This window comes from Mytilus edulis, chromosome 1 (assembly GCF_963676685.1).
Source record: "Mytilus edulis chromosome 1, xbMytEdul2.2, whole genome shotgun sequence".
Classification (NCBI taxonomy): domain Eukaryota; kingdom Metazoa; phylum Mollusca; class Bivalvia; order Mytilida; family Mytilidae; genus Mytilus; species Mytilus edulis.
In genome coordinates this window covers 105,722,732-105,745,040 of record NC_092344.1, presented here as the reverse complement: position 1 = coordinate 105,745,040, position 22,309 = coordinate 105,722,732, and the positions used below count along the sequence as shown (strand labels likewise).

General features: G+C 32.2%; 1 protein-coding gene and 1 long non-coding RNA gene across 12 annotated transcripts in view; both read right to left on the bottom strand.

The window, feature by feature from the left end:
• LOC139517135 (uncharacterized) overlaps nucleotides 1-22,309 on the bottom strand; it is a 560,758-nt gene that overhangs the window by 112,792 nt on the left and 425,657 nt on the right. The gene's annotated exons all lie outside the window — the stretch shown is intronic.
• LOC139516917 (receptor-type tyrosine-protein phosphatase alpha-like) overlaps nucleotides 1-22,309 on the bottom strand; it is a 104,874-nt gene that overhangs the window by 30,363 nt on the left and 52,202 nt on the right. For 4 of the 10 annotated variants that reach the window (XM_071307400.1, XM_071307425.1, XM_071307434.1 and 1 more), the window contains 5 exons: nucleotides 21,700-21,879; nucleotides 21,183-21,413; nucleotides 17,331-17,546; nucleotides 13,254-13,433; nucleotides 12,251-12,442 (listed from right to left, as the gene is read on the bottom strand). In XM_071307400.1, coding sequence (XP_071163501.1) covers nucleotides 12,251-12,442; nucleotides 13,254-13,433; nucleotides 17,331-17,546; nucleotides 21,183-21,413; nucleotides 21,700-21,879 — 999 coding nt within the window. Of the gene's footprint in view, nucleotides 1-2,372; nucleotides 2,547-4,396; nucleotides 4,571-12,250; nucleotides 12,443-13,253; nucleotides 13,434-17,330; nucleotides 17,547-21,182; nucleotides 21,414-21,699; nucleotides 21,880-22,309 lie in introns of all 10 variants that reach the window. The other 6 variants (XM_071307360.1, XM_071307392.1, XM_071307371.1 and 3 more) reach the window with 3 other exon arrangements.

Sequence of the window (22,309 nt, the reverse complement as noted above, 5' to 3'; positions counted from 1 at the left end):
TCATTCGATTTATGACTGTTGAACAGCGGTGTACTACTGTTGCCTCTCTTTCTCTGTGTACTTTTGCATAAAAGAAGGGATATAATTTTGCTACTTGGAATTTCAGAATGACACTTCCGATTTAATTCAAAAGATGAATTACTCTGTTGTCAGATTTGCAGGTTCGTATACCTACCCCAAGACGAAAATGGCTACTTCTAGTTTACATAGGTTAATGTCAGTTACCATTTTTCGTGTTTAAAAAAAGTTTACGAAGCCAATGCAAATGACCTTATGACTTATCAAATTAAAAGGTAATAATCTGCAACAAATTAACCTTCCACAAAGACCTCAAATGTTAGGTCATAGATCATGGATCTCAAAACAAATTACTCGAGATTGTATTTTTACTGCCAACAGATTATTCAAAATATAGAAGGAGATTAAACGCCAAAAAGTACTTCAACCCAAATATTTAGGTTGCTACATGTCGTTACTACTAATCGTCTGCTAATAATTCTTTAGGTTTCTCAGAAGAAATTACAACAAGTAGAATTCAGAAAAAATGGAAAACAACACGTTTAATAATTTATTGCGTCCGACGCGCTTTTCTGGATTTACCTTCATCAGTAACGCTCAAAACCAAACATTTGAAATCCGAAGATGGGTAAGTACCGAAAATCGTTGAAGAGCTATATGTCAAAAATACCTAAAATAAATAGCCAAATTCATCTAAAGCCAACTTTGCCTGAGGGAGTTGAAACCTTAGCTAAGTGACTATGAACTTTGATCTTGACCTCAAATCTAAAGACTCTATGTTACAATTAATTCAGTTTATGCACTAGCTTCATTTTATCACTAATATCTTATATAAAAACAATTGTGAACCTCACCCTAAAGATAAGCTCCCAGATAAGCAAAACTAAGAGAGAACTCGGATTTACAACAAAAGGTCTACCCACGAAAAGTGTTAAGTCTCAGTAATCAGAACGAAATCAAAAGTTCGTTTCACAGAACAAGTCTTTACAAACAGTTACAGTCATCAGAACTTTTTCAAGTTTATCAATATTTAATGTTTTCTGAAGGTAGTAATAAATTTCTTTGCTCGTTTAAACACATTCATATGGTTCACTTGTCTTTTTCAAATGCTCGATGAGTTTCATGTGGGTGTGCATTGTGGGATTTGTGTTTAATGACGTGAACATTAATATCCCTTTGTTGAAAATCTAACAAAAATACATGTACAAATTGTTAACATATGTTCATTTTTATCGAAAAACGGCCCATGGTAAATAGTTCTTATTTCGTCAAATCTCCTTTTGATTTGATTTTTTATTATTATTCTTTACAGGAAAGGCGCGTGTTTTAAAGCGCTTCGGACGCAATAAATTATTTCACGTGTTGTTTTATATTTTTACATCACTGGGTCGATACCTCTGCTGGTGTACTATCAGTCCCCGATGGTATCATCAGCTCAGTAGTCAGTGCTTCGGTACTGACATGATTAAACAAACTTTACTAAAATTGTCCGTTTATAAATTTTGAAATTATTATGAAACTAAGGTTTCAACTCCCTCAGGCAAAGTTGGCTTTAGATGAATTTGGCTATTTATTTTAGGTATTTTTAACATATAGCTCTTCAACGATTTTCGGTACTTATATATCTTCGGATTTCAAATGTTTGGCTTTGAGCGTTCCTGATGAAGGTAAATCCAGAAAAGCGCTTCGGACGCAATAAATTATTTCACGTGTTGTTTTATATTTTTGTTTCTGAAATTTTAACCGTATAAAATAATCCAAAGGAAAATGAGTTTTCTTATGACAATGCACTACAAAGTTTGACAACACCTATTTTTCAAAACATAAGTTATTTACATGCAGGTGAGTTATTCAAACCTCTCACGTATTAAATCGAATGTTATTTTCAAGTTTTTTTTATGTATAATTTAAAATCAGCGCTGTTTTATTTGATCATTTGTTTTTAAAATCTTTTCTATTTTTAGCTTTTTTATATAAATCCACAACACAAACGTGTTTCACCTCACAAAAAAGAAATATTATCGTCTATTTTGATTATTAATATGCATCGCGATGATATGTCCCTGGTATGCATGTATCATGGTCATCTGTTACACTACTTAAGACTAATGACCCGGTGCTAAACATTTTGACAGGTAATTTCTGTAATTCTGCACACAAGGTAAATAAAAACACGATACACCGATCATATTTATCATGCCGTAGCCGAGATACTTTTTTGTTATATTATTTTCATAATTTGTGTATTGGTTCTTTAAATGCATGTTTATTTTTCTATTTCTTTTTCTGTCGGCTTCTGGTTTTTATAACACATTTAGAATTTGAATCTGTTTAATAACGATTTTAGTCCTTGCCGATACATCTAGGTGGAGAACTCCATTTTCCGTTTGTTTGACATTGAAACATCGCAATGCCCTTTATCTGGTACCCCTCTTTACATGAAATGTTCACTGAGGACGGAAATCTGTATTCCGTAGAGTTTTGAGGTAGCATAAGTTCAATGTGAGGAATCGGACTACACAACACACCTTAGAAAAAGACCATAAAATTTATTTCACCCTGCCAAGAAATTCATTAGAATTAATTTGCCTTTTACATTTATTTGTCTTTGAAAATATGCACACGATCTTGTAATGGGATCGAAAAATACACATTTGGACATTTGTGTTAATGTGTATTGTGTACGAAAATAATAAGAAATAATAGTGTTATTTTATATAAAAAAGTTTTATCACTGTCTATTGTTAACCTCAAAACCTAGATGTAATGGCGAAACTAAGGCATTCACGTAGTCACAATTAAGCATTACCAAAACATATTTTATGATGATTGCAATATGATTAATTTGTCTATTTATAAATTGATCACTTGATGTATGTATAATTGAATAAATTACTTAATCAAAAGGTTCATTAACTAATGATCTTAAAAGTTGATTAATTGAAAAAAAATTCTGCATTTATCAACTTTTAAGATCATAAGTTAATGAACCTATTGATTAAGTAATTTATTCAATTATTTGTGTAATAATTTGTTTTATTTTTTTTTTATGACTTGCAATTTTGATACAATTGAGAAAGGAAATGGGGAACGTGTCAAAGCGACAACAACCCGACCATAGAGTAGACAACATCTGAAGGCCACCAATGGGTTTTCAATGTAGCGAGAAACTCCCGCACCCGGAGGCGTCCTTTTGCAATTTTGACCATTTATGTAAAGAAGCAATGTTAATTTCCATTTTTTCTCATAATTAATGATGTAGACATAATGACCAAATCACTTAAACCGAAATGTATATAATATTATGTTACTACCACTTGTGGTTTCTGAGAAAAAAATCATAAAGCAGAATTCAGAGAGTGACTTTTGACATTTGACCTTGACCTCTAGGTCACTATTCCTACTGTATATAAACGATCTTGACGTCTTCATCACTAATGTTAACTGGTAGAAATCTTAAATGGCACTTTTTTATGAAGCGCTAATAAGTTAAGCTATGAAAGAAAAACATATATATATTCAGAACAAATACAAAAAGGTCTTTTAAATATAAAGTCCTAGTAACCAAAAACGAATCAAAAACAAAAAATCATTTATACAGAAAAATCTTCTTTGATTTCTGAGGAATTTGTTGTTAAAAAACGTGTACCAAAATGTCCGTTAGTGGAAATACTAATAGAAATGAACATTATATTTTAAAGTATGTTCCTTTTTTATCGAAACAACGACCTACAGTTAACATGAATTATTTCGTCTAATTTCGTTTATAATTTCTCTTTTATCATGAAGTTCTTGGGAGGGAAACCTAGTGAAATAATCCAAAGAAAATTGTAACAATGATTTCCAAAGAAAATGCGAAAATTTTAAACCATGTATCTTTTTTTAAAAGCGTAAGTTTTTATTATGCATTTAAATTAATCTAACGACTCACATATTCAACCGACTATTATTTTTAAAGTCAGTTTTTTTCATATCATTTACATTCGACGTTCTTTTATCTGGTCATTATTTATCTATCTTTTAAATCTTTTAAAACTTTTTTTAAAGATCTTAAAAAATCTACAAAATTAATTGTTTCATCCCACAAAAAAGAAATATTATCGCCTTACTTGTATGTTGTTCGTCACTCGGAAAGATAAAAAAAAAAAAGAAACGACAATTTCTGTGATTCATCAAACAAGGAAAAACTCGATACACCAAACATATCAAAATATCAAATTTGCCGTAGCCGAGATGATTAGTTTAAGTAAAATGATTTGTGTGTAGTGTTTCAAGAAATTTTCCTCTTTTCCTTTCGGTTGTTCTTTTCTTCTTCGATTAATGGTTTAGATTACAAAGTTAATTTTTTGTCCGTTTTATCAACGATGTGATTCCTTACCTGTGCATATTGGTGGAGAACTCCAATTTCCATCTGTTTGACATTGAAGCATTGTAGTGCCCTTTATCTCGTACCCCTCTTTACATGAGATGTTCACTGAGGACGGAAATCTGTATTCCGTAGAGTTTTGAGGTAGCATAAATGCAATATCAGGAATTGAACTACACAGCACACCTTAGAAAGATACCAGATAATTTATTTCACCCCAGAAAAAAATCCTAGGAATTATTTTGTCCCCAGTCGTTCACTTCTCGAAAATTAATTTTAAACATAGAGTTTACGTGGATTTGGTGAACAAATGATAACAAATAATAGTGTACGATTATGTTACAAGTTGTATTAATGAATTTAGTTAACCTCAAACCCAAGGTGTTTTGTCGCAAACAATAGCGCAAAAATTGATTGATTAACAAATTAATTTATTAGTTGGTTATTAAATAATACTGTACATTTTACTGTTGACGATTAACTATTACGACATTCCGTACTTGTAGCATACGAATGACATCTTCGTGCTTCCATTCAAAAGTTTATAGAATCGAGCAGCATTTGTTTACAGTAATATACATTATACAAATTGTCGAACCACTGTATCACTAGTAATTCAACACTGAGGTTGTGATTTCAAAACCTGCACGTAGCAGATGCACTCGATTTTAATCTTTAGAATTGCCAGTTTTCCTACCGACAGTTGGTGGTTCCATTCACATATAAAAGCTGACAGCCAAGAGATAGCACAAAAGTGCTAGAAGTGCAATTACACACTGATATATCAATCAAACGCGTTATATTTAATGGGACTAGTTTGTGTACCCTTTATAAGGTTTCACACTAGTAGGAATATATATATGGCGCTGAATCAAGGGGATAATTATCAACTTAAGCATATGCTAAAATGCTTAAATGATTTTTTAGAAAATGCTAATGTGAAGCATCTATTAATTTGCTTTTAGCATCATCTAATTTGATTTAGCATATGCTCATTTGATTTTAGCATATGCTCATTTGATTTAATAATACCTTTAAATGATGCTTAATTCAATAAGTGAATTGTTCAGCTTATACAGAAATCATGGATCAAAATGATGGTTATAAATATTAAACTGCGCATACATAATCATATATACCAAGTTAATTTTAGCATATACTTAATTCATTTAACTGATGCTAAAATGAAGTTAGCTTATGCTTAAATGAAATAAGCTTATGCAAAAAATAATTTAGACTATGCATAAATGAAATTTAACAAGTGAAACTGCGAGCTACTGCTCACTGATGATACCCCCGCCGCAAGTGGATAATATTAATAGTGTAAAAATATGCAAGTGTTCGGTAAACAGGAAGTTGTCGAGTGATGAATCTGAAAACGCATCACACGGTATAGCTGACTTATATAAATCCTGAAACCAAATTTCAGAAATCCTTGTATTGTAGTTCCTGAGAAAAATGTGACGAAAATTTTCAACTTGGCTATCATGTGTAAAATCATACAAGTGTTCGGTAAACAGGAAGTTGTCAAGTGATCAATCTGAAAACGCATCACACGGTATAGCTGACTTAGATAAACCCTGAAACCAAATTTCAGAAATCCTTGTATTGTAGTTCCTGAGAAAAATGTGACGAAAATTTTCAACTTGGCTATCATGTGTAAAATCATACAAGTGTTCGGTAAACAGGAAGTTGTCAAGTGATCAATCTGAAAACGCATCACACGGTATAGCTGACTTAGATAAACCCTGAAACCAAATTTCAGAAATCCTTGTATTGTAGTTCCTGAGAAAAATGCGACGAAAAATATTCATGGGACGGACGGACTGACGGACTGACGGACTGGTGGAAGGACAGACATAGGTAAAACAGTATACCCCCCTTTTTTAAAGCGGGGGTATAATTATGTTCAAATGAAATTAGATTCTGTCTTAATATATACACATAGTCTTTTTCATATTCACTCCAGCCCCTGAAGCGTTCTTATGCAGTTTTAAAGTTTTAAATGATTCTTCGATAGACTTCACACTTCTAAAGGATTGAGTATCGTCAGCAAATATATCTAGCTTTGTTTCAATATAGTTCCCAATTTTAGTTAGGAGTTGTATTCCTTCTGTATTAGGATTGTTCCTAATTAATACTGCAAGTGGTTCTGCTTGCAGAATATATAATATTGGAACGATTGTGCATTCTTGACAAGTTGAACGAGTTATGCTTACAAATATAGAAGTAAAATTGAGAAAGAAAATCGGGAATGTGTCAAAACGACAACAACCCGACCATAGAGCAGACAACAGACGAAGGCCACCAATGGGTCTTCGAGGTAGCGAGAAACTCCCGCAACCGTAGGCGTCCTTCAGCTGGCCCCTTAAAAAATATGTATACTAGTACAGTGATACTGGACGTCATACTAAACTCCGAATTATACACAAGAAACTAAAATTAAAAATCATACCAGCCTAACAAAGGCTAGAGTCTCCTAACTTGGGACAGGCGGGTTAAACATGTTTATGAGATCTCAACCCTCCCCTATACCTCTAGTCAATGTAGAAAAGTAAACGCATAACAATACGCACATTAAAATGCAGTTCAAGAGAAGTCCGAGTCCGATGTCAGAAGATGTAACAAAAGAAAATCAATAAAATGATAATAATACATAAATAACAACAGACTACTAGCAGTTGACTGACATGCCAGCTCCAGACCTCAATTAAACTGATTGAAAGATTATGTCTTCATCATATGAATATCAGGCACAATCCCTCCAGTTAGGGGTTTAGTATCATACTATCATAAAATATATGAGAAGAACATAACCCGTGTCATGCCAACAACTGTTTTTTTTTTAAATAAATGTGTTTAGTTCTGATGCAAAGACCCTATAAGTGAATCAATATTAAAGCCAAAATATGCAATCTTTAATGACCTGAAAACAGTACTGTAACTATATCCCTTCTTAATAAGTCTGTTTAAAGGTTTTGTAAGCTTTTGAGGTGAATACTGACATTGTTGTGCTTTGCAAAGAATATTACCATAAAAGATTGGATGTGAAATACCTTAACGTATAAGATGTCTGCATGCTGAGTTATATTTACGAATTATTTCCTTATACCGATGATTAAACTTAGTTAATGTTTTGACTAGTTTGTGATATCGAAAACCCTGGTGTAATAATTTTTCAGTAATACATCAATTTCTCTCCCTAAAATTTAATACTTTGTTACATACACGACCGAATCGTACAAGTTGAGATATATAAACACCATAAGATGGTGACAAGGGAACGTCACCATCTAAAAATGGATAATTAACAATAGGAAATGAAAAATCATCTCTTTTATCATAATTTTTTGTATTAAGTTTCCCGTTAATGATATAGATATCAAGATCAAGGAAAAAGCAATGGTCATTGTTAGTTATAGCTTTATTTAAAGTAAGTTCAACAGGATAAATTTCTTTAGTATACATACTGAAGTCGTCATTATTGAGAGCCAATATATCATCCAAATATCTAAAAGTATTGTTAAATTTTTGTACCAAATGTTGTTCCGATGGGTCTTTGCTAATTTTAGTCATAAATTGTAACTCATAACAATAGAAAAATAAGGTCCGCAATAAGTGGCGCACAGTTAGTCCCCATTGGAATTCCAATAACTTGACGATATACGGAATGTTCAAAGCGAACAAAAATTTTATCAAGTAAAAATTCAAGCGCATATATAGTATCAAAGCATGTCCAATTGACATAGTTCTTTTGTTTATTGCTACTAAAACATGACCTAAAAGAGTTTGAACATATGTACTCGCATTCTGACTTTTAAATGCCCAGTTATTAGTAGTTAGGGATGTGAATTTTTCTTAATAAGAATATGAGGCAAAGTGGTATATAGGGTAGAAAAATCAAAACTTTGAAAAGAATCAAAATCACCAATATATGCATGCAATTTATCAAATACTTCTAACGAGTTTATGACACTATAGAAGTAATTAATTCCACTATTTTCAAAGGCCTTATTTGAACAATTTATTATCAGGTTTTTTATTGTACCAAGTGTACTGGTAAGTAGAATAGTAGTGGAACAATGGCTTGAAGATGAAATAAATCTATATTTGTAAGGTTTTTTGTGTAGCTTCGGAAACCAGTACATAGTTGGGACTTTCATTGTATTTGGTCCTGCTTGTAAAGAAGTAGCTATAAGTGTATGTTTGTTACAGATGTCGTTTTCTAAAAATGAAGTCAGTTGGAATGTTGGTGAATTCGTAATTTCCTTTTGCAGTTCCTCAATATAAAATTTACGTCAAACAATAATGATATAATTAGCAGATTTATCAGCCGGGACAAAAAAAAATCCTTGTCTTGTTCTTTTAGTTTATGTTTGATACGCGAAATAAGGTTTTTATGGTTGTTGTTAATAGTAAAATGTTCTTTAAAATGTTGTATTCGAATATCAACTATTTTCATTAGTGAATTAAAAAAAGAGTCCTTCGAATTTTTGTCAGCTTTTTCCCCTTTTACCCATTTCAAACAGTAGGTACGGAGTGAGTCGTGGATGATATTATGACACTCATTCCAATTAATAATTGACGGGGGCCGATATTTAAGTCCTTTACTGAGGAATGATTTTAACTCTCGGTCGCGAACGATGTTAAAGTCTCCTGTTATGACATGGGAAATGGGGCCATAAGTGTATTCGGAATTACTGCAACTACATGACATATGTGTATTTTCAATGATATTTACAGCTTTACACAATTGGCTATAATTAAACACATATTTCCGGGTAGATTTCTTGTAAATATAACAAATAAGAGGGAGTTCAGTATTATCCAAAATATCCAGGAATTTGGTCTTTTTAAAACAGAATAGTCGTTAAAAATACCAGCAATATTTACATAATCAAAACCTTTTTTTTACATACTTATTTTAATAAAAAGAATCCATTCGTATGAATACACGTCTTAGCGTTAATGAAAAGCATTTTTTCCCAAATCCTGAAATTTTCCAAAAAAAAATAATAAACAAAAATCTATTCATTCCAACTCTGCCCTATCAAATGCTTCATGCTGGTCAAAGAATAAGATTGCACCTTTGTCATTTTCTAATTCACAAAAATCAATTACATATTGCAGTTATCTATTGCCTTGAAAATAGTTGCGCCAAAACTATTTTGATCCATATCAATTATTTGCCGTAGTACATTTTTTAACTTTTCTGCAGAGTGCTCTGGATATACTTTCATAGTCCGTGTTCAAGAGGATTATAAGGACGCCAATTTTTATATGGCCTCTCTCTCTCTCCAGATTCAAACATACTCGTAATACTAACCATGCATTGAGATTCACAGAGCAATTAATTGTAGAAAATTTCCTCAATAACCACCACGAAGTCGTCGCTTATCAAATACTACAGTGTAACTCCGACACCATGGGGGGAGGGGCACAAATAAATGTCGCATTAAGCAGGGTGTCGGAATACTCAGGTTTTTTTCTGCAAGGATAGGCATATTTTGGACCATGAAAATGTGTCGGTTAAAGCCGAAGTTTGGAATACTCAGGTGTCGGATTAGGCAGGTTACACTGTAATACGTTTTATAAAATTCATTCACAATTCCGTCTTCCACAGGAAGTTTATCAAGTTTTAACATTTTAACCCATCACAGCGGTTAACCATTTTGCTGACTTCATTACAAACATTTTAAATCCTTTCAAGATCGATTTGATTTTAATAATATCAAATGATACCAAATAAATATTGTAAAGGAACAAGCTTAACAAAATTAAAAAAAAATAAAATGTAAAAACTTATAATGAATTCTTGAGTGAAGAAAATTATTCTAACTTTAACAAAAATTAATAATTGAAATTATAAGAACTATAATAAGATTTTCATAATATGGATATCAAATGCATTGTTCAACACTAAGTTGGTTTTAATCAGACTTAGTTATAAACATGAACCATATTTTCCTCAAAACATACTTGTTCTAATTTTGTCTCCAACTTTAAATGTTACAACCACTTAAATCGATGAATACATCTTCATGTATATAAGATGTTTTCGAAGGTCAAATGTTGAAGATTTTCTCAGAACAAGTCTGAATTCCATTAATGCCTGTAAATTTTGACTTTTTTTATGAGTTAATTGGATTTCAATTTTCAATCATATTTTGGTATTTTTATTTCAATCTCATTCAACGTAGTTTCAATCTTTACAAAACTACATACCTTAGCATAAACCTATTTAAGGAATAACTGTCTAATTCATCTCCGTTGTATATTGTAAATGCCATCTGCCTTTTTTTAATAAATCGGATCAATTTGTCACCCGTAAAGGAGTCACAATTTTATGTATTTATCTAGCCGTTCGAATATTTCTTCGTTCTTAAACATTTTCATTGTACAAACTGCTATAAAGCATTTAATGCAGTATCAGGACTCAATTAAAAAAGGTAAGTGATTTCGTGCCAAAAAGAATGTGAAAAGTACATAACAACACAAACAGGGAAATGTAGAACACAACTATTTCTACGTTTGTTATAAAAACAATTATAGGACCCTAAGTTGTTATGTCCTCTCTCTCCCCATCATTATATCTATCTATGGTCGTTCTAATTTTTTCCTGATGAATAACTTTTGCAAAAATATGCTATTTGAAATATCCTTTTCTATCTTAACAAATAGTTAACTGGCATAATTTCTAACGGACGCTTTCATTGACACTATCATGACAAGCGAATGCAAAAGAAAGCAGACACTATATGAAATTTCGAATCAATACTTTGTATTGCTGCCATCGCATCATATCTCCTTTTAATGTATATTTGTATCTAATTTACTAAACGTACTAGTGTAGTATACTACTTGGTAAACAAACATCACACTATTAGAATGAATAAGAATATTCAAATAAAATACCTATCTATAATACTAAAATAACGAGGTCCAATTTGTCAGACGTCATCGGGACAAAACGACAAATCAAAGAATTCAACTTTATATATAGCTAATATAGGACAATGGTGTTGATTAAAAATTACACCACTCCAGACCCTTTTGTTTTCCACATCATTAATATTGCCAATAATTAACAAGTTCCGGGTGGAATCCGATACCGATACCAATAGTATATTCACCTGTTTCTGTACCTATTACCTTATCTGTACGTTCCGCATCTGACAGGCGCACCACCAAACGATGTATTTCGGATTTTGCTATATACACGGGTCATAATCACAGCATTGGCAGTACTAAATTCAATCATTGTCACATTGTTCCCTATTGTAGTATTTTAACAAGTATGACTTTCTAAGATGACAATACGAATACTAAAAATCTGGATTTAAAATAAGGCGTATACAGTTTTCAATTTGTTAGCCGGCATGACGCAAAACAGCGAATCAAAGAATTCAACTTTATTTATAACTAAATTAATTAATATAGGACAATGATGTTGATTAAAAAATACTCCGTTCCAGGCCCTTTTGGTTTCTTAATAATTAATATTACCAATAATTGATACATGTAAGTTCCTGCTCGACGGGTTCAAACAGAAAGATTTCGAAAGCAGAGAAAACTGTGCATCTTATAATCGGCATGACTTTATTAGATGACAATACCAATACTAAAATAGGGCTTACGCATATATATACTTTAATTCAGTCACGGACCCGCGATATCACGGGTGTGTTCTAGTGCGATCAAAATATTCAAAATGGTCCGGGCCGTTAATAACAAAATGAGTGTATATCCTATATGGTCAGACCATAAACGTATACGAAAATGGTCATGACCATACGTGTACGGTCCAAATTCTCTTATGGGCCATAACATATACACATAACAATGTTTAAACGAATAAAGGCTTACCTGTACAATTTGGTTGAATTTCACTCCATGTTCCATCAGACTGACATATAATATTTGATGTAATATTTGTAGATGAAGACAATTCATATCCTTTATCACATGTAAACTTGACATTGTCATTATATATATATGATGAACTACGTGGGTGCCACTTTAGATTGGGTCTTTCCAAGAAACCATGGCATGTAACATCTAAAATAATTTTTTTAAACAAATTAAATTAAAGCAGATTTTATTCGGTGCACAAAAATGGTATATATCGCCTACATACCAGCTTTAATAAGTAGATGATATTTCAGTTCTTCGTACTATGAACAACAAAATTATTCATTTTGTAAACAATATTTCCATTCTCCATTCAAACTGTATACCTTACAACACAACTATTTTCATTTACCTGTGTTTATTTATGTATACGACGGCTTTTTGTTCAATGTTTTGTTATTACATTATGTCATAGATCAAATTTATTCGTTCAGTGTATGTTCATTTGTGTTAATATGTCTTTTGGTTGAGTTTCAATTGATAATTTATATTGTGTTTTTGTTATTTGATTTTGCCATGTGATTATGGACTTTCCGAATTGATTTTCCTCTAAGTTCAGTATTTTTGTGATTTTACTTTTTTTTCTCTGTTGTTAAGTTAAACTATTATTTCAGATAAGGGTAAAGGGATACCTTATAAAACGTTTAAATCTGATGTATATATTTGTCCAAATAAAGAATATAATGGTCAATAATTGTTTGTTTTCCTGTTTGCAGGGGTTTACACTAGCTATGTTTGTTGTCCTTTATAGCTTGTTGTTTGGTGTTTACGTTGTATACATTGTCTTGAATCGATAGTTGTCTTAGTGGCACACATACTACATCTTCTTATTTATATCTACATGAACAATTAAAGCTATAGACAGAAAATTTTACTTCAAACTTACTTAGAGTAACATAGTAATTTTAGATTCAAATCACAGTAAATAATAAAAAATCCATTTTAAAAGGTTACTTACTTGCACATGTAGGTATTGCATGACTCCAGTGACCAGACTCTTGACATGATAGGTTTTTGAAACCATTTAGTTTGTATCCAGTTTCGCATAAAAGGTTCACAGTTTCACCATATCTGTATAAATCCTTATTGTCCTGTGTTTGTAAATGTGGACTATTAGACAGATCTGGACAAGATGCGCCTTTAAATATAAATATATATTTTCTGTGATATGCAAACAAGATGAAAAAAAGAGGGACGAAAGATACTAGAGGGATAGTCAAGCTCATAAATCGAAAAATAAACTGACAACGCTTGGCTAAAAATTAAAAAGACAAACAGACAAACAATAGAACATATAACACAACATAGAAAACTAAAGAATAAGCAACTCGAACCCCACCAAAAAAACTATGGGTGATCTCAGGTGCTCCGGAAAGGTAGGCAGATCCTGCTCCACATGTGGCACCCGTCGTGTTGCTTATGTTATAACAAATCCGGTAAATAGTCTAATTCGGTAAGTCACTTTCATAAAAGGGAAGGGATTGCAGTTACGACGTAAGGAACGTACCCTATATCATTTGTGAAACGGTTATTCCATAACGGTCAACCAACTCGTGATGGCGTCTTTAAAAAGTACGAAGGGATGATTTCAACTTCACCATTTGGAACTCTTGGTTTAATAGCTTCCTTGAGCAGCAACCCTCTATCAAGAACATTATGATAGGTAATGCAAGCAAGATTATATCGTATCAATTGAGAGATATATACCCCGTATGCAGGTGCTGCTGGAATGTTGCTACTTAGAAATGGAAAGTTGAAATCATCTTTTCTGTCGTAAAGTTTTGTTTTCATCCGACCCTCATTGTCCATTTTTAGATGTAAGTCAAGATATGAGGCCGACTACCCCGCCGCATTTTTGCGCCTGTCCCAAGTCAGGAGCGTCTGGCCTTTGTTAGTCTTGTATTATTTTAATTTTAGTTTCTTGTGTACAATTTTGGAAATTAGTATGGCTTTCATTATCACTGAACTAGTATATATTTGTTTAGGGGCCAGCTGAAGGACTACTCCGGGTGCGGGAATTTCTCGCTACATTGAAGACCTGTTGGTGACCTTCTGCTGTTGTTTTTTTTTCTATGGTCGGGTTGTTGTCTCTTTGGCACATTCCCCATTTCCATTCTCAATTTTATTAACTGTATCTGCTGTATCCTTTAACTCTAGTTCGATGGGATAGATGCGTTCAACATAGTCAGCAAATTTTGAATTATTTAGTGAAAGAACGTCATCTATGTAGCGGAAAGTAGAGTTAATGGGTATTGCTTACTTCTTATCTTTATTCTTAAGAAGTTCCTGCATGAAGTCAACCTCATAATAATAAATAAACAAGACGGCAAGAAGAGGGGCACAATTGGTTCCTATTGAAATACCGACAGTCTGTTGAAAAACACGTCCTCCGAACGTAACAAATATGTTGTCAATCAAAAAATCAAGCATCTTGATAATGTCAGTTTCAGAGAATTTTTTGTTTGAATCAGAGTGATCATTTACAAAGCAGGATTTATCTCTTCCTAAGACAAGATTCTTGTATCTACGTTGACCATCCTTTTTATAAAACAAAGCAATACCAACTCTTTCAATTTGTCTTTTAGTTTGGAATGTGGAATACTTGTGTAAAGTGTAGAAAAGTCAAATGTTTTAATACTATTGCAAGATGAAAGAAAGTTAGATTGTATGTACTCTAAAAGATCTTAGGATTTTTTAAGTATCCACATCTGATTCACGCCACCTCTAGAATAGTCATTTTCACAATAACTTTAAGGCCCGTCTTTGATTGCTGATAAAATAGATTTTAATAATTTAGAAAGAGGTTTCGTGGAGCACTTTGAAGACCCACCAATATACCGTTGTTTGTAAGGACACTTCTGAAGTTTAGGTATCCAATACAGTGATGGAAGATCCATTTCTTCATCTTTGGTTGAAATTCCAAAGAAGCATAGAACAGACCTATGATTATTTAGGATTTCCTCTTTGGTAAGTGTCGTGAGGGTATATAATGAGTTTCCAAGTGAATTGTCAATACCTAATTCGTTTATCAAGCAGTTAATGTAATGAATTTTACTTACAAAAAACGATGTTGTTTGGGGCTTTATCCTCGGGAACAACAACATACTTGTCATGGAGGTTGGATAAGTGGTTTGCAACATTTGGGTCTTTAAAGATTGAAGTAGCATGGGCATTGATAGACCCTTTCATTTTCTTAATTCTGATTTGTATCAACGACCTATCCTGATCTTTGAAATAAGGATATATTTTCGATTGAACTTATTTATGATGAAGGATATTGCCCAAGTTGACGCTATCGAGACCTTTGTTGGCAAAGGAAAGATTAAGAAAAAATATTGTCTCTTTATCATCTTTTCCCGTGCAGACTGGTTTGAAAAGTCTGTGACTTGCAATATCCGAAATTATAGCTGTAAGTTTGTAATGGTTTGAAAAAGGGTTTGTAACAGTGGTTTCAAAACATTTAATTAAACAGAGAATGAATTTGTGAAAGGGGTAATGAATAAGGTTTCGTGCGAATGTGATGAATACTTAACGGCTTTTGTATAAATGGCAGCAAGTCACTAATAGAGACATCATGCAAAGTAGGTGATGTACAATAACGATGACCATTACTGCGTCTACGTCGAGGAGTAGAGTTGAAAATATTCATCAGATTCACCGAGCTACACGAAGGACTTGATAGAATACCTATACCATCAATTTTGTCATTGCTACCATATGGTGTCGCAGTTCCCAATTGTATAATCCAGTAGTCCTCTTTTTGTCTACGGAGAAGCGTTGTAAGAATAGGATTGTTAGTGCTAAGGTATATCTTTTCGATAATGCGAACTGTCATATGAACAATGGAATGATTGGGCTGATTAAAATGCTGGTAAAGAATGTTGTTAGCATTGAGTTTAATGTCTGATCTATGACCGCACATACGTTTATTTAGCCTTACTTTCGTTTCACCGACGTATACCAATCCGCAAAGGCTGCACTCTAATCCGTAGAGTAGACGACATTTATCGATTTACAATTAAGATCATCGCACCTTCTGGTAAAATATGATTTCTTTGTTAAATTAATAGTGAATTTAGCATCTGTTATTAAACTTTCACAAGCTTTGCAGACTGTGGTCTCACATTTCGAAATGCGACAGTTGGTAAGAGTCATCAAACTCCAAAATATCTTTGAGCAGAACTGAACATGGCTTTTGAATTATAAAAAAAAAGAAAATCACAAAAAAAACCTACTAATCGAAAGATAACTCACACATGCTCATGAATCAATGGTCATAATTGAAACTGACTGTTTATTAAACTTGTTTCGAAGTACCTTTAACAGACTATTTACCATATAAATGTATAAGCTGTACATATAAAGAGAAAAAATATCGGTATTTCGGGTTCCAAATGCTCTACTTTATTTTGCATTTTTAAACTTTTTAATTCGATAGTCTCGAGCTCTGTTGAGTCTTCTGTAGACGAAACGTCAAACTCATCAAAAGACATTATCTGCTATGCTTCTGACGCTAGTAGCATTATACACAGCCACATTTTGCCAATGTGAATTTCTTTTGATTCTCAGGTGAATTGAAACTAAACGTTTAAAATTTCACTTGAGATTCACATCAAAACCAGCTTGTACATGAAACTCACGTAAACAATTTCATGTGAATTGATATTCCTGTGAAATTCATGTGAAATTTTTCACGTGAATTTCACATGAATTTTTACAAAACAATTTTTTGGTATTTTTCATCATTTTAATTGAATTTGAAAATTAAGACGTTATATGAATAACTTTGTTTTTTTTAAATTCACGTGCACTTCACACAAATTGATTTCACGTGAATTTCACGTATGCTTCACATGACTTTAAATTCACGTGAAATTGATAAGTGAAATTTGCCTATGTAGTTAACATCATTTGTTATAGTAGATTTTTTTTGTAGTTTCAGAATGTTACAGCGGCTATATTATAAATCTAACTGTAGTCATCTTAACATCACCGATCCTTTAAAAAAAAAAGTTGTTTTTAAAAACTATCTTACCTTCACATATAGGTACATTACAACTATCCCGTCCTCCTTTCGTATCAAAATAACACCAAGGTCCATTAACATTATAGGGATCTCCTGGCGGTGTCCTGCAGTAATTCTCCTGTTGAGACTTATATTTAACAGCTTTATTCCAATGTATGCAAGTATGCCCATTTCTGGTGATGTTTATATTTCCGTCGTAATTATCTGATGCTGCCTTTCTGCAATCTAATATTAAAATTTCTGTTTTTAGCCAATTGGAAAACTTTCTAGACCGGAATAGAAATTATGCATTTTAATTTTATTTTAGTCATTGCATTCAATAATCTCTTTCTGGTTTAGTCATTAAAATATCATTAAAACATTGTCTAAATAAAAAGTTTATATGGTAAATTTTTGCCCATGTCACATTTTTAAAAAGCAAAATTAAATATGTATTCCGGACAACTGAAGGTACCAAAAAAACTGTACAGTAAAATATTACAATTATTCTACAGTACAAAAAATTGAATAAGAAAACGTTCGACCAAGTTATAAGACACCTCTTTTAAAAAAAAAATTAATACAGACTTCGTCCCCATTCACAGGTTATGTCTGCCTCATATTATCGTAAACGGTATTGACGTTACGCATGTAGTGTTCGGTTTAGTAATGGTAACGTAGTTTTTAATTATGTCATCCGACTTCTGTACAAAACGCCAAAGCTTTGCACTGTATTTAATACAGCTGGGATTAAGATGTTTAACTTTTTATTTAGAAAAAAAAAATAAACTGTATACATGACTGATCATATAATTTTGACAAATAAACTTTATTTCCTCATAATCTTATTGAATGTATATATTTCAAGTATTTGTCACTGCCCATGCATGTCAATTGTTGCAAAATGCATATATCCTCTATGATGCTCAGGATTCCGCCATCACAAGTATCTTAGTCTAATCATGTACATCGTGTGGAAGATCAGTATCAAAGCCTCTTAGTGCGTAGCTAAATTTCAAAACATTGTCCAGAAACGGGTCAATTTCAGTAAAAAATACCAAAACAGTAAGTTGTTATTCAATCTTGTATAACAGCATGTTAACTCAAATAATTGAAGAATTAACAAACATAAAGTGTAGGTGTTTATTTTTTTTTTTTAAATAACGTTATTTTTATGACATGACGTATCGTCATAATGATGATCACGTCACGTTCTAAGGAAGTTTCGCGCTATTCAATTAGTCAAGCACTTTGCAGTGTTTTGAAGAAAACGTTCAGTTTTTGCAAAACAGCACTATATTTTACAAAATTTCAAGTCAGATTTACTTATTTTCGGTTGGCCATTTTAGATCAAATCAAATATTTCATTGGATAAAGCACATATAAAAAAAAGATGGCATTGCGTATTCCAAGTGTACTTCAACAAACATGACATATATACAACATGACAAATAATGTCAATAAAACATAATGCAAAATAAGAGAAAATTTATTATATGCTATATACATACCACATCTGACATCTCCTTTTTTATATTCAAATGCTTATCTCATATATTTACAAATTTAGTTGGCATCAGCCATTTTATTTTGATTTATTAAATATGATACTGATTTGATAACATTAACTTTAAACAGCTTTTGAAAACTTAAAACAAATTCTCCCGAAGGTTTTGATATTGGGGACAATATAAAAGGAAATGCGCACAATATTCTGCTTTATCTCTGCAAAATTTACAGAAAGTTTCAGTTGCCAGTGCTTTAAATTATGTAAACGGTGTATCACCCCGTTTCAATAGCAAGTGACTGTGCATATAGTAAGCTTTTTAAAGTCAAACGATTTATAGCAAGTTATACATAACAATCTGAGTTAAATAGTGCTGTGTTATTAGGTTAACTATGCTCAAGTTGATATAATGTTGATAAAGGATGTGTGTGGCCCAATAACCGCCGCATCTAAAAACAAAACCATGTTATTGGCTTAACTATATTACGCAATTAATTTTCAGCCTTAATTTCTTAAGAAAGACACATTTAAAATTAATGGTGTTAACACATGCACACTTTATATCATTTTTTTTATTGTTTAAAGATGCCAAAAATATGTCAATGCTGTGTAATGTTTGCTTCATGTATGTATACTGTAAAATGTATCTGTCTCCGTAAATAAAAATTTATCCTCCATCAGTGATACACTGTAATCGTCTCGTTCCCTTTTCTGTGTAGATGATGGTTGCACCGACGCTAGTGTCATCACTTGAAATATTTGTTGTGTTTACTACTGTAATTATATTCTATGTTATACTGATGTTCAGTAGTTGTCGTTTGTTGGTGTGGTTCATAAGTGTTTCTCGTTTTTTATATAGATTAGACCGTTAGTTTTTTTGTTTGGTTTTTTTTTACACTAGAGTTGTTCGGAGCCCTTTATAGCTTGCTGTTCGTTGTCAGCCAAGGCTCCGTGTTGAGGCATGTACTTTGACCTATCATGGTTTACTTTTATAAATTGTGCCTCGGATGGAGAGTTGTCTCATTGGCACTCATACCACATCTTCTTATATCTATTCATATCATATTTCATTTGTCATATTCATTATCATATCACATTGATCCCCCCCCCACCAAAAAAAACCAAAAAAACAACACCAAATTATATAGCACGTGAAGTGTACTAAGGAAAACATAGATTTTTGGTTAAAGCGCCGTATTATTGTTGTATAGTGTGGAGTAGTTGTAGCAGTGAGGGTTTAAAAAGGATATTGAAATTACAAAAGAGGGCTGCTAGATTAATACTAGAAACAGACCCATTCGCTCCTTCTGCACCCTTATTCAAACATTTAAACTGGATGACAGTTGAACAGAGAATAAAATATCATAAGTTAGTGATGACATTTAAGTACATTAAAAATGATGCCCCATCATATCTTACTAACAAGTTTCATTATGTTTCAGACAGAAATCCATACCCCTTGAGAAATGCTGTTCAAGGAAACCTCATACTCCCTAAACCAAAAACAGAATTGTTCAAAAAATCTTTTATGTATTCTGGACCATTCTTGTGGAATAATTTGCCAATACCGTTAAGAAATATTACAAATGTTAATTCTTTCAAATACAAAATAACAGATTATTTATTGAAATCAACCTAGCTATATCAATAATATTAAAAACTGATCATGTCATCATGTTTATTTTTTTTCATCACATTTTATCAAGTTGTATTAAACATTATTATCATACTTGACTTTTTATACTAATGTATGCAATGTATATGTTTGCATTTTGTTTGATTTCTCATGATGAGGGCCTCAGGGAAGATTAGTTATATAGCTAACTGTGTAACCCTCTTAAAATAAAGTATTGTTGTTGTTGTTGTTGTTGTTATTCAGTGTGGGCATAAGAGATCATTATATGAGTTTTAAAAATGTTTACTGGTTTCAAATTTTAACATCGTAAGGTGTTACTTCATTGAATAAATGTAAAAGAATTTCAAAATTTGCCGTTAAAAATGTGAGTTATGTGACATATTTCTTCTCTTTCAGATGAAATATGTAAACTTTTAGAAAGTAAGTTAGCTTAGTATTATAAACATTTAATGATTGTGTTGACAGTATAATAAAAAACAAAGAACTTAGGAATAGTTTATATATGAAGTTCCCATTTAGACTTACAATTGCGCATCGATATCGATAACAGTATACACCTATTGACTGGGTGGGGGTAATAGCAAGTTTGTTTTCCCTGAGAAACCTACTATTGATCGAGGCGAATGGGAAATTCATATATAAACTATTTCTTAGTTCTTTGTTTGTTGGTTTTTTTTTTAAATTATAATCGCAACAGTAATTGAAAGCAATGTGAAAACAAAATATGTGTATACTATACCGCAGACTGGGATGATGCATTTGCTAAATCCGAAATCCGTTTTACTTGTATAACAAAATGGTTGTTCTACTCCACTTGATAGGATATTACGACAGTATGTATGGTTTTCATGAATTTTTACATGAGGAGAATTGACTTCCTTCCAGTTCAAACATGGTGCTCCTGATAATGTTTTTGTGACATTACCTACATAGTTTTCACCACGATTGTACTTGTTGTAGCAGGTTACCTCTGTAATCATACATATATTTACATTCCATTTTACTTGACGATTGTAATGTTGTTCCTTTTTCGCAATAAAAAAATGCAAAAGTGTTTACTATCAATACATTTACAGTGTATAGTGTGTGTTAAGTGTCGTAGGCTTTACTTTGTTTTTTCTTCAAAGACTTCAAAAGTACTTTTGATAATGATCTCATTATTCATCCTTGAAATTTTATATTAAACAATTACTGCATTAATCAATGATTGTTTGATTTGGTTTTTATTTGAAAAAAAAGAAACTTCATAAACAAACCTTCACAATAAGGTAACGTATCATTCCACATTCCTGACTGCAGACACGTCAGACTCGTCAATTTTGTCAATTTATATCCAGCTTTACAAGTAAGAACAGCTTTTTCTCCGTATTGGAATCTAATCCTTCCTTCTCGTGAAATTAAATTAGGCCTCACAGATATGTCAGGACATTGTGTACCTACGTTTTACATATATTTATATAATTACTCAGCCGAAAAGTTCATTTATATTATATAGCTAAATTGTATTCATATAAATCCAACCACTGCATCAAATGTTTTACGATAATTCACCATCAGAGACAGTTAGATCTTTAAAATTTTACTTTTGAGAGAGGAGAAATGTCGTAATACACGAGATTCAGTGGTGGTAAGTTTCTCTGATGATTTTAAGGTAATATCTAAACCAGTTTGTCATTTCTTTTTTTAAAGATTGGCAGAAAGTTGTGTTCCCCTATATACGACGTCATCTGATATGGTAGCCTTTTAGTGACGTCACGCTAGGAATTCTTTGACTCATTTTCGAGAACAGTTGTCTCACTAGTTTTTCACAATCCATTTGGAAAGGTAAAAAAGAACGTAATATTAATGCAAATGTGCCCATTTTAT